A 13,693-nucleotide genomic window follows, 5' to 3' on the forward strand; every position below is an offset into this window, starting at 1 on the left:
CTCTGCCATGTTTTTATCATAACTGGCTGCTTGTGCAGAGAAGTAACTAGCTAAAGTTTTCCTGGATTGGCCAAAAGGGAGGAAAAAACAAACAAAAAAAAGCACCACGAAAAAGGACTAGATAATCAGTTGGACTAAAAATGAAATGTGCTATTGTATTTTTAAATGAATAAAATCCCTGATGCTTCTCAATGTAGATACCCTAATGTGTAGCTCAGCACAGGAAATTTATCTTTTCCCTCAAGTCGTTTTGTTATCTCCACCCTCTGCAGCTTGTACTGGGAGTGTAGGTTTTGAGGTTAAATTTTTTAACTTTTCATTTCATGTAACTTCTGATTTCCATTTAGAGATGTTAAGCCATGAACTCTCTTGTTTAGCGCTTGTGCACATAGTCAGTTACATGCAGCTCATTCATTGGATGTTTTATTATTCAGTGTTTTATTACTTTGTCTTTTATGTCTAATATTTCATACTGTGCGGACATGATTTAGACTTTTGAGTGTGGAAAACAGTGGTTTTCAATAGCATCCTAGAGATCGATCACTTCATGTTGTGTATCTGTTCTGTTTAACTCAACTGAACAACTTCTGTTTTTTTGTACTGTGAATTAATAATAGCAAAATTGTGGAAAATCACCTAGACCTAGAAGTAAAATTAAAATAATATGAACTTTTTCTTGCACTAAAGTGTTTGTCCACTTTCTGTAGTGATTTAGACCAGCTGAGGAAAATTAAACGACGAAGCCCCCATGATGACACTGAGACTTTCACTGTATACCTGAGATCGGATGTAGAGGCAAAGTAAGAACATTTTTATGAAGGAAAATGTTTGGATCATTTAAAACGGATTATATGAGAGAGAGAAAAAAACCCTAAAAGTCAGGTTTACAATGTGAAAAGGCAATAATGTTTCCCATTTTCTATGTGAATGCACTTTATATCCTCATTATTGTAGTAATTACATGGTGTATATAAAATTGGAGGGTATGTTTCATGTGTCCAAAGATTGAGTGCTTGTCCTCAGCCCCTTCTTACCCAGCTTTTTATGTTGTAAAGTAGTTTGTAGGGCTGCTTATCGGAAAGAATGATGTGATATTCTGCTTTTAGAAAAGGCATTTGTAATGTAGTCAAACTAAAAAGAAGTTGCACAAATAAAACCATTGTTAAGTTACTTTTACTCTGTGCAGGTCTCTAGAAGTTTGGGGTAGTCCAGAGGCTCTTGCTAGAGAAAGAAAACGACGTAAAGAGGCAGAGATCAAGTACAGAGAAAGTGAGTATAGAGTTTGCACATAACTTCAAATGTGAACAACAAAATATGATTGTTAGAAATTTACTAGATGGTGTGTTATTTCATTGAGAACATACAAATTTGGAATTAGCAATTTCCGATAAGGTTTTACAGCACAGTCTTAGAGTAACACGTTACTATCTATGCAGATATAAGCTGTTACTGTCTTACAATTTATCATCTATGTGATATAGCAATAATATGTATTTAGTTGAGATATATAGTTGTACTTCGTTGTTTTGGGGGCTTTCCGTTTTTAGAGTATAATGGTTTTGAATTTTTTTTATTGAGAATTTTGAAAAGACTTAAAACCAATCCAGATCTTGATACCGTACTGTTACTCATTTATTTTTCCTCTGAAATGAATTCAGCTTACCTTTGTGCTTCAGAAGGGAGAAAACACCCCCACATCATCTTTTGCTTAAAATCACTGTTGTCGTGCTTGCCGGTATTATCGATAACAGGCACAGTCAAATCAGTCGTTTGTAATGGATTTTGATCTGTCTAGTCAGTTAAAATCACAGGAGAGACAATATTGCTTCAAGGTACTTATTCCAATTATGCACCTTAAAATTAGAGATATTTTCATACTTTTTCAAACAGTTGTGCCACTGGAACACCTTCCTAGTAAAAAGACTAGAGCTGCAGGCACTTGTTAAGGTACCTGTAAGTGTTTGTACTGAGAGTGTAGTCAATAGCTTCAAAATTTTTAGTGACAAGCAGAATAATTCTTGGACATAATCCAAAAAATGAGATTAAAAAATACTAAGTCATAATAGCATACTGAAACATTGTATTCTTGAAGTGGTAGCTCCCTTTTTTAACAGACTATCCTTGTACCCCACTGGCTGTTTTAATCTATTTAACTTACTGTGTACAATGCGTTTTGCATAACTTTGTAAGGATAATCTAGCACTACACCTTCTAGATACTGTAGTATACCAGTGTTTATTTTGAGATTACTGAACATCATTAGTGGATGGAAAAATACTGACGTTAAGAGACTTTATTTGAAACATCTCTCTCCTTTGTGGTTAAGGGGTGGGAGAGGGGCAGTAGAATGCCTGGATTTGATGCAGTGTATTTCTGCAGATGTGTTTCTGATTAACAATACCAGGAAAGAAGTTTTTCACAAAGAAAGATGGACCGTGTAGCTCTTACTAAAAGTTGGCTACTGCATAAAAAAAAATAGACTTAAATTCCTGAAACTACTGGTTACTAGTGTGTATTCATGATAACAATTTTGTATTGCAGATCTATTTAGAAACCAAAGGCTGTTGAGGGAATACAGGGAGTTCTTTGGAAATACTAAGGTAAGAGATGTTTTAAAGTTTTTGGCTTGGAAATGCCGTGAGATGTACTGTGACGCCTTTTGAAGCAAAGAGTTGTGAAACAGTTGCGTAAACTTAACTAACTCAATATTATTGGAAGTTTTATTTGCACTGTAACATACCAGATATATCTCTGCTTGTAATGCAGTGGTAAATGTTGTGGTGCCAGTTTAAATGGTTTCCTACTGTGGCAGTGTAATCCACCAGTAAGATTTCTGTTGCCTTCTTATTAACAAAATTGCATCTGTGTTTGTGATTTCATCTATAGCCTATAAACATGTATAATAAATATATTGTTAGTTTAAAGAAATTAAATACATTTGTTAAGGAAAAAAAACCCCCACAAACCTAAAATATTAACACTTTGCTCTATGCCCCATGGGCCTTTCCTCTTTGCTTAAGTAGACGCATTCCCCAGATCCAGGTGCTCTGCTGTAGTAGAATGATTTCTTAATCTTTTCTGCTGCACAGCTGGCTCCTGTCTTTATGGTTGCAGTGGCCTCTGCCAGAGGCTTGGGTGGTTGTTTATCCCTTTTGTAGCCATCCATCTGTAGAAATGTGTGAGACCCAACTGCAGTTTGGGTGAGCGTTCAGTAATAAATTCATAGGCTTCGAAGACTGTAGCTTCACTTTTGCAGTACAGGGCAATGTAAAGTTTTTATTTAATAATTTGTATGGTAGGTCCTTCATGAGGTCAAGATTTGATTATTTTATTTTAATAATCTCTTATTTCTTTATGTAGCCACGCTCCAGTGCAGCAGCTATGTTTTTCAAGGGACCAGGGAAGGTGGTAATGGTAGCTATTTGCATGTAAGTTTAAAAAAAATAAATGTTTTGTTTATGCAAGTATAAAACAATTTATTTTTATTACCCTGGAAATGAGAACAGTGTGTATTCAAGCTAAAGATACCTCTTCCTCTGTAACTGAAGTTAATATATTTGTTTATTCATTGATGATGGGAGAGAGTTTAGGTAAATACATTTATCAGTATAGAGAAATCAAGGATAGAATATATCTCTGATCAGAGAAGAGCAAATTTTTTGAAGTTGATGAGACTAAACAGTTTGTTAAACACTAAGATTTCGAAGAACATGGAGAGACAGGTGTTTAAAGTTGTCCTGTTTTTGTCTTCCCTCTTGAGAGGAAGCTTCTCATATGTTTTAAACAATCTTTCATACAACCAACAGAAAATAATTCGCTTTTCTCTTTCTGCTGTTATTCAACTCTTCTCTCTCTTCTCCTCTCTAACAGAAAAAGTGACATTTTAGGAGGCTTTTGCATTTCATATGTCTTACAAATTTGAGTGAAACAAAACTAAACTAATGATCCTGATACAAAGCGAATGAACATAGAGACTATCTGGCATGAAATAAACAGAAGTTGTATTAAGTTCCTCTTGGGAAACGATGACTATAATTTACTTGCCATAAAACCTTTGAATTTTTAAAATAAACTTGATTTTATAAAAGGTATTTATTTGCTAAGACACTATCGATACAAGGAAGCAAAATAGAAACACAGGGAAAATGCTTTTTTGTCACAGGAATTGACATTTTGAGTAGGAAATAACCTCTTTGAGTTTTCCTACAAAACTATATGTGTTTTGAGGAAAAAAACCCACAAACCTCCCTCCTTATTGAGTATTCTACTAATAACTATTCAGAGCTTTCTAAGTTAAAAAAGTTAAAAACATGTAGGAATTGCTAGTATGGATGTTTCTAATAAAAAAAAAAGGGGGAGGGAAGGGAAGGGAGAGGAGGGTTATATGATCACTTCTACCTCCTTCACTTTCTTTTACAGTGATCTAGAGAAAACAAACCTTTCTTCCTGCTTTGTAAATAGGGCATTGCTATAAACATCACACTTTCTTCGCTTCATAAATACATTTTGGGTGATTAGATGCTTTTAAAAATTAATGTCTGGCAGCCAGGCCAGCAGAAGTTTGTAGAGCCTGATGTATTGCTCAGTCATCAATTTGTAGAGCTTTTTCAGAAGTTAAAGGATCACTTGTGGCACTCAAATACCTGATGACTTTTCAGAGATTGAAGTCAAGGCCACCATCAGTGCTTCTTTGTTCATGACCCTGATCTTCTTAACATCAGCATGGCTTCTGGGTTTAGGTCAAGAAAGGCCAATCTGTCTTAACTTCTCTGGTTGGAATGATTTGGTAGGCTTTTCACAAACTTCAGGCTTCCTTAGTGAGGATGAAATGTGGTTCAATCAAAAGCAGTTGTTCTCTGTGGGTCCATGTGTGAGGTTATAGACCAGCTGCACTGGTACCCTCTATGATTTTAGTAGAATTCTGTGTGCGAGGAATAACTTTGAAGCTCTGTTGGAGACATACAGGAAGGTAATGTTTTTTATCAAAAAGGGAATGATCTATTACTAGAAAAACGTTCTTCAGAGTCTGGCATTGTTGACGTGATTTCATTGTCATGCTCATATTTTTACCTTTTGAACAATACAAAGTTTGCACAGTATATAATGTGGTTTTTTTTAAATACTAAGTGGTCAAGGATGTTAGTAATATTACTGCTTCTTTGGAAATATATGTGATAAAATGTGTTTTGTTCTCAAATCTAGAGCCTAAATAGAATATTTTTTTCCATAGATTAATAATAGATCTGAGTATTTTTAGTTTGATTTTTCTTTTAATTTTGACATTTTTTTTTTACTGTCCTTTCTTCAAAAGCCTAAATATTTTGTGTAGGTAGACAGAGATGGTTGTGTAAGTCAGACTAGGTCCTTTTAGACCACTATCTTATGGTGTAAGGTAGAGTATAAAAAGTGGGCAATCACGTGATGATGCAAGTCCTTGTATATGCTTCTCAATTCTCTGTAATTCCTATTCCCCATATACATTTTAGGATTTTGAGGCGGTTATCTTTGAAACAAGTTTGGAATGATAAGTATCCCAAAGCAAGTACAAATGCCTTTTAATTTTTTCAAGTTTACAGTTCAGTCAGGATGATTTTATTTGAATTTAATTGTATTTTAAATTAAGTTAGGAACTTCGATTTGAATAATTATATTCTGATCTACTTTTGCATTTGTGTTTTTTTGTGTTGATTTTTTTTTTTCAAAGAAAGGCTGTTTTTGTTCTTGTGTCAGTACATTTTAAAGTTATCAATTAAATTTAGACTTTACACTAAAATTAACAAGACTTCTGACAGCAAGAAAGATGTATATCTTTTAACACTTACCCCCACCTCCCCCTTTTTGTTAGTGAATGTCTGTCTCCTGTGTGGGCTTTGGAATATAGTTCTAAACAGTTGTGTTGAATTACACTTTATTTTCTGGAAGCAGAAGAGAGGCTTATTACCACATGCTGTGTAGTAGTAGCTTTAATAAGCAAGAGAATTGTACCTAATGAGTCATGAGGGTTTTTTTTGTTGTTTGTTATTTCTTGATGTGATGTCCAAAACATTACAATAAATCTTTTTCAGACTTAACAGAACTTAAACCAAAGCTAGGTAAAGGTTTCCTACTCTCAGGTCCATGCAGATTGAAATGAGGGAACTAAACCAGTCATTTCAGGTCATTTCAGTACAATAGAGAAAATACTTACTGAATTGTTGGTCACTAATGTAAAAGATAACTTTGTTTCACAGTGATTCAGAGTATGTTAGGTATTTTAGCTGCCTTCTCAGAATCTGCTGATTTGGGATTATTTTTCCTCTGCTCTTTAAAGTCTTTGTAGTATTTTTTCAACAGAATTTAGGCTTTCATAGGGCTTATTGTTTTCAAATGCGGTGATGAATTTGTTTTTTAAAGCAATACATATTTTACTTTTAGTGAAAACCTGGCTTCTCCCGCCCGACCTGACTTTCATCTATTGTCGTATATTGATGTGAACATCTAGTTAAACAGGAAACAACAAATAGCCTCGGTGGCTCTGTAGACTCCATAGGTTTTTTGTAATTCTTTCCGATGTAGTGCTCTTCATCTTTCTATCCTATGTCTCCAACTTACTGGACATCATTAGCAGATGGATTTTGCTGGACCTGACATTTGAAAATCTTAGTGTCGTTTCTTTTTAGATTTCTAGAGTGTCAAATCCCCCCCAAAATTTGGAGTTTGTAGGGGTGAAATAAAATATCACCTGAGTGCCTGTTGTGTCATCTGAACAGGTGGGGGCCCCACAACTGAACTGTACCTTCAGATACGCTGTCAACTCCATTAATACAACATTGAGAAAAACAATGCAAAAGTCAAGAGACTGTGCCCATGAATCCCACAGTAATTTATTCCATTTCCTTTCTATGCTAGAGATGTACTATGCTGTGAGTTGGAAGAACTTGTAATTAACACAGTGAATTTAAATTATGGTTTAGTGTTACAAGAGCCTTCCTTTCTTCTTGGGTTATCCACTAACGCTTTTTTTTTTTACTTCTCGTCTATAAATTATGGTGATGCTTCACCATCTCCTGAGGTAATGAGACTAAATTAAAAATTGTAAAGCACATTCAAGTCCTTGGATGGAAGGAGGTATAGAGAATAGTGCTACCTCTTACTTGAAGAAGTGGATGTACTCTCACAGAAATTCTTTAAGGATGACCTTGGAAATGAATGTTGTTTAATCAACTGTGTAATTTGGTGTATGGCAAGGGGCTGGACTTGTGCTTCCTCTAACTTAAATATAATTTCTTGGCATGTGGTTGTTCAAAAATGCAACTACAAGATCTTAGTACTTATTTATAACACTTAATTTCATTTGAATACTTTTGAAAATTGCCAATAAGCTAAACTAACATATATTAGAAAAGATAGAGGAGAATGTTATGGTCTTCTAGCCTGATTTTCTTTGCAATATGGTTGTAACAACCTACTGATTCTGACAATGAATGTTTGAAGTGAGAATGCAGAGTCAGATTCTAGTGCTAATAGTTACCTTTCTCTGTACAACATGACACAATACTCCAGTGAGCCTGTAACCTAAAAAAGACAAGTCAGGCTGAACATCTTAATGGAAGAGTTCCATAGGTAATTTTTACAGTGTAATCTAATGACAGCCTTGTCTTCCTGTCAGTTGTCTTATGTTTCTATTTTACTGGGAATTGCCCAAGCTGAGACTTAGGTGGGAAACCTCGCGCTGCAGTTCCTTTGCCTCCTATTTCGCCCCAGGAAGGGATGTATAGGAGGCAAAGGATTCAAGAAAGAGAAAAGGAAATCGTTAAGGGTTGTATTCTCGCACTGGTAGGCAATTAGTTGTTCTGAGTAGTGAATGTGATGGTAGTTTTCAGGAAGTGAAACTTAGGGCTGCTTAGAAGTTAACGATTTTGGAAAAATAAATTGTGTATCTTTACATATCCAGTTTAGCTGAAAAGGCTTTTTGACAGTAACTATGCAGAAAATGGGTATGCCTTTTCTGCCGGTACAGATTTCTGATGATTAAACTGGTAATTTGGTTTCACCACTTGCTGGCAGGTAATGCATGATTATACAGCACTTGTGGTTTTGCTGAAAATACTACAGGCTAGATATTCTGTTGTTCTTTAGCTTATTTCTTCTTTTTGTTTTCAGAAATGGGTTGAATTTTTTCTTTAAGCTACTTGCTTGGGTTTACACGGGTTCTGCAAGTATGTTTTCAGAAGCCATACATTCTTTAGCAGACACATGTAACCAGGTGAGTATTTTTTTATTCTGCTTAAGTTAGCACTTGTAATAATTTTTCAGAAATAAAGACAGATACTTATAGCTGTTGTATTACACTTGAAAGCAATAATTACTCAATCTGCTTGTGTTACTTAGTTTGCCTATACTGTCTAAATAGTAAACACCAGAGAAATGAAAACAGTATTTTATTTAGGAGGACTAGAGCACATGGCAAAATACATTGGTTTTCTTCACAAAATTTGCTGATAGATAACATTAGCATTGTAGAGAAGCATAGAAATTCCAAGTTTATTTGCCACAATTCTTACTAAAAATGACTATCAGATTCTGCTGTGGTGTGTATTTACAGTACTTCTCCTGTTCAATGCCTGTGATCATTTTTGTACTGTTTTGTATGGTTTACATGCTTCCTAGAATTAATAGTAATATATTCTAGGAGGAAAAAAGCTACTACTTAATCTAATGACCATTTAAATAATTTTGAGGCAAAACAGTCTTAAAGGTGTTTGGGTTTTTTTTAATAAACAATTTCACCTGGGAGAGAGTGTTTTTGTATTTACTTTTATTATTGAATAATACCTGGTTTCAGTCATTCAGATTACAAAGCCTCCCTGGAGTGTGACAAGGTCTGTGTGCATGCAGTGGGAGGAAGATGTACTCTGTGTGTGTAGTATACATGTATATTTTTTTTTTTTTAGCTTTCCAGAGACAAAAATGAATCTCAGTTACAAAGTAATGTTATTGTTATGCACAGTTTTTATCAAATTGTAGGCAGATGAAGGCATATTTTGTCAGAAAGTCGCATTACTTTAGAAATAACTGCTAAGCCCAGAGCTCTTCCTAGCGTTCCCCAATCTGAGTGCAAAGCTGTTGTTACTTTGTTGCAGATTTACTTGCCAAAACTAGTGGTTTCAACTAGTGGTTTCTACACGTTTATCTAGCTGCTCTTTTTTTATATTGATGCCAGTAATTTGGTGGAGGATTTGTAAGCTAACAGTAAAATAACTGACCTAGTCTAGAAGCCTTAAAAGCAGAAGGAATCTAGGAAGTGACCCCTAATTACAAATAAAATCTATTTGAATGGTGTTTGAACTAGTATTTCTGCTAATATTATACTACTTGTAATACATCTACATTATTTCAAACGGCCTGTACCAATTGCTTCTGTTCTTTTCTAAACTATTGTTTTTTCATGGAATTGATTGTTCTGTACTTCAGTTGCAATTTATTTTCCCTGTAACTATCAAGATGAAAGTGCACCAAAAAAAGGTTGTGAGTTATAATATTAGTCAAATATATAAACATTAGGAAATAAGTCCCATGACAGGCTTAATTTTTTTTTTGTTGTGATGCATATGCATAATGTGACCAACCTTATCTTGAGGAAGCGATGTCAGAACAAAATCTCAGTAATTTGGATTACATGTTCCTTCCTTGCTGCCTTGTTCCCTGCCCCTCCCAGACAAGAATGATGTACCAGTGATCTTAAAGTATTACTGAGTGCCTGTCCAGATAATAAAAAAATTTAAATTGACTGGTTTTTAATTTGTGTGAATGTAAGAATGAGACAAGTCAGAATGTAGGTTCTTAAATTTTTCTAAAATGAGTTGAAAGACAGGAGTTGTAGTAAGCAGAACTACACTCAGCTACTTTATGGATCGTAAGTGGGACTTGAAACTAAGATGATGTACAAAATATACCTCTTTCTTATTTTGGTTAAATGTTAACATGAAATACTTTTCTGTCACTTATTGTAATGGAATGACAGACTTCGTTGTTTAGTCATCTCTTGGTAGAAAAATGATGAGAATTTGAGCATCTTGGTTTCTTTTTCTATTCCTAGAGTGCCTTAGCAGCCTCTCACAGCACACGTAGCCACATACGTGACACATTTACTTTGATAGGTGGTGTGAAAAATATTAGTGTGCAGGGACAAAATTAATGTTGTTTTTTCCACTATTTTCTGTAGTACGCTTGAGGCATACGTTATGAGACGTTGAAATTTCCTCTTCTGCCGATGTAGAAAGAATCTATCTTGTTGCAGTTTTTGATATAGTAAGGATTTGTAAACAGAAGAAAGTTCTTAAAGATGAGTGGCTGAAACCCTCCAGCAGCTCAGCAAGAGGAATCCTTTGATAGCTGTGACTCATATAAAATGCAAGAGTCTTGTGCTCCTCCGAGTTAGAGGAATGTATAGAACTGTAGAGCAGACTTAATATCTTAAAAAACATTTTAACATAATTTGGCTACCTTTTTGCTTCAGTTATACCTGGCAGACTGTCCAGAAAGACTGAGTTGAGGACTCATATATTGTTTGCTATTTTTCTGTAAATGGTTTTGCACAACCTTTGAGCTATTCCAACTGTAAAGTGAAGACAGGAGTGCTACTAACTCAACTAGTAATACGTGAAGACATTTATGGGGAGGCAGCCTTTTTAGGCATGTGATTTTCATTTGGCAAAGCGTGTCAATTTATAGGTGAACCAAGTTTGATAGTATTATCTACCATGGAAACGTGGAAGAGCTATTCTGGTTTTTAAATGTGAAAATTAAATGTTCCACTGGAAATGCGGGAGGTTTTTGCTCAAATATTTGAGTACGTGGTTTTGAGAAAAACACAGGATAAACCTTGCCTGCCTCAAAGCAGCTTGTTGCTGTGAAGACTAAAGTGTTTAAATTTTAATACTTGTTACTGTGTTTCAGTAATTCATAGTCCTAAAACAAAGCACGTGCTTTGCAAAATTGAGGTCTAGATTTATAACTTACTCCATCAATAGTTTAATACATGCCTAATTAAATATATCCCAAATGGCCATTTAGATAGCAAGAGGGTTTTTTTTTCTTCCTTCAAAATATTTTTCTTTCTTTAGTTTGGAGAATACGAAGGTCACTACTGAAAGAAGCTGCAGTATAAAATTACTGCTTAAAATGTAGTGTGCCATCACCGTAGTCTCTATGTAATTTCTCTTCAAGAGGGATTTATTTAAATAGCTTTGTTCTCTGAAGAACTTCGTTCCTTCACATTGAAGCAGAGCAGCGATACTTGTGATTGCAAGTAATGTTCACTTTTGGTCGCAATTCTAAAATTGTAATTAACATTGGTTTTATATATATATGCACACTAGATAATTACCTATATATTATATATATATTTTTTCGGGGGGTGGTAGATTTAGATGGCAGAGTTTGACAGTTATATTCCAGCTCTATTAAAATCAGTAAGAAAGCATGTGTGCAGATCAGCAAATTGCATCTGCCTTTAACTTTCAAGTTCAGCTGATAGAGAATGTTTCTAAATATTTATTTATTTATTTATTAACAAAGGTTTTTTCCTTTTGTGCTATATAGGCATTGCTAGCTTTGGGCATCAGTCAGTCTGCAAGGACGCCTGACCCTAGTCATCCGTAAGCTTTTTGAGTAAATAATGATTTTGGTAATTATATATAGGAGTAAGATCAGTTCTTGTTTATGCATCACCTTGTTCTTTTCAGTCTGCTGTTTCGTATCTTTACTGAAATGCATTGTTTCCGATCTTACAATAGATGAAATAAGAAAAGGGATTTCTTCCCAACTGCAGGAGTTACAGCTTCACTGGCTTGTTGCATGTTATATTTAATGATTTTTTTTTTTTTTTGTGGCATGCTTTTTGATGTGTATTTTTGTAATTGATATTATTTCTTTAAGTTATTCTGAGCTCTTCTACCTCTTCCAGTGGATAGATTTACTTTGGTTTTAAACACTGTTCATATGATTGACAAGATTTAAAAAAAAAAATACTGTCCTCTTCATATTTTCAACAAAGTGCTTTTCTGCAAGGCACCTACTTGTATCATAAGATGAGTTGACTTAAACTACTCTTTGTTTTTATCTGAGTAATAGGGCTATTGTTGATAAATTCTTACAACTTCATGGCAGTTAGAAGCTATACTCTCCATGATATTTTCTTGGTGTTGACCTGCTGTATGCTTCACGTGTTGGGGCACAAATTTTATTCCCATTAAATTAGCATTATAGATGATCATAAAATCATTAAGGTTGGAAAGGACCTCTAAGATCATCAAGGCCAACTGTCAACCCAATACCACCATGCCCACTAAACCATGTCCTGAAGTGCTACATCTACACGTGTTTTGAACACTTCCAGGCATGGTGACTCCACCACTTCCCTAGGCAACCTGTTCCAATGTTTGACCACTCTTTCAGTAAAGAATTTTTTCCTAATATCTAATCTAAACCTCCGCTGGCGCACCTTGGGACCATTTCCTCTGTCCTGCTGCTAGCTACCTGGGAGAAGAGACCAACACCGACCGCGCTACAACTTCCTTTAAGGTAGTTGTAGAGAGTGGTAAGGTTTCCCCTGAGCCTCCTTTTCTCCAGGCTGTAGACTGGATACCTATAAGGCTGGAGTTTTCATTTAGAAGTAGCATTTCAATAAAATGTAAAACTGACATGAATTTTTTTCCAGAGTAGCAAAATCCTCAGTCTCTGCACAAGAGCTAATACAGCTGTGTAAATAGCTTGTTTAAAAACGAATTAGAAAAACATCTATGCCTGATGTCCCTGCAATGTACTATATATCCTTTTCCAGGTGTCTTTTTTTTCCCCCCTTGTATTAGATTGAATTTACCAGCTTTGTCTTAAATAGTTGCCCAGTCATATGATGATAATTTAAGACATGTAAAAAATAATGGAAAAAACTTGTAGATATGTTTGTGGAGACATAGAATCTTATTTTCCTAAATCACTTTCTTTGTTTTCATCTAGGTATGGTTTCACCAACATGCGCTATATTGCCTCCCTGATTAGTGGGGTGGGCATTTTCATGATGGGTGCAGGACTTTCTTGGTATCATGGGATCATAGGTTTACTCCACCCCCATCCTATAGAATCTCTTCTCTGGGTAAGAGAATCTTGTTTGATATTGTATCTAACACTGATGACTTAATAGAAAGTAATGGCACAGTCTGAAATTCACTTTCTGAGTCAGTTAGAATCCCAACACAATTCGCGCAAACCATCCTTAATGAGAATGCATTTTAAGAAAAAAATCGTGTTAAACTATAGCTGATCTTATGGCAAAATGAGCTGTTCTTTACACCCTGCATGTTCCCTTCACACCTCCCAAGAGATCCTCCTTTTCTATTTTGCGATATATTGCGTGATTCAAATTCTGTTGATTTCCTTCTGTTTAGAGACAGCTATGTGGCACAGTGGGTAATGAGGTTCTGGAATGCTGAGTTTGGATAGTCTATGGTGAAGAAATTTGTACAAATATGCATATAACATACTAATTGAGACTTTTTTTTTTCTTACAGGCATACTGCATTTTGGCAGGATCATTGGTATCTGAAGGAGGTATGCAGTTTCAGGAAATATTTCTATTTAAGTATTCATAATCTCTTAAGAGTACAATGTGAGTAGTTACAGTAATAATTAGTCCTTGCTTACACAGTAAAGT

The 13,693-nt window shown here is 35.0% G+C and overlaps 1 protein-coding gene across 3 annotated transcripts in view; it reads left to right on the forward strand.

The window, feature by feature from the left end:
• Positions 1–13,693, forward strand: part of SLC30A9 (solute carrier family 30 member 9) — a 39,491-nt gene that overhangs the window by 8,993 nt on the left and 16,805 nt on the right. For all 3 annotated transcript variants that reach the window (XM_086611497.1, XM_086611499.1, XM_086611498.1), the window contains exons 5-12: positions 708–800; positions 1,187–1,269; positions 2,542–2,600; positions 3,361–3,428; positions 8,143–8,245; positions 11,584–11,639; positions 13,000–13,135; positions 13,551–13,590. In XM_086611497.1, the coding sequence (XP_086467623.1) occupies positions 708–800; positions 1,187–1,269; positions 2,542–2,600; positions 3,361–3,428; positions 8,143–8,245; positions 11,584–11,639; positions 13,000–13,135; positions 13,551–13,590 (638 nt within the window). The remainder of the gene's footprint in view (positions 1–707; positions 801–1,186; positions 1,270–2,541; positions 2,601–3,360; positions 3,429–8,142; positions 8,246–11,583; positions 11,640–12,999; positions 13,136–13,550; positions 13,591–13,693) is intronic.

The sequence above is a fragment of the Tauraco erythrolophus genome, chromosome 5 (genome assembly GCF_009769465.1).
Source record: "Tauraco erythrolophus isolate bTauEry1 chromosome 5, bTauEry1.pri, whole genome shotgun sequence".
NCBI lineage: Eukaryota > Metazoa > Chordata > Aves > Musophagiformes > Musophagidae > Tauraco > Tauraco erythrolophus.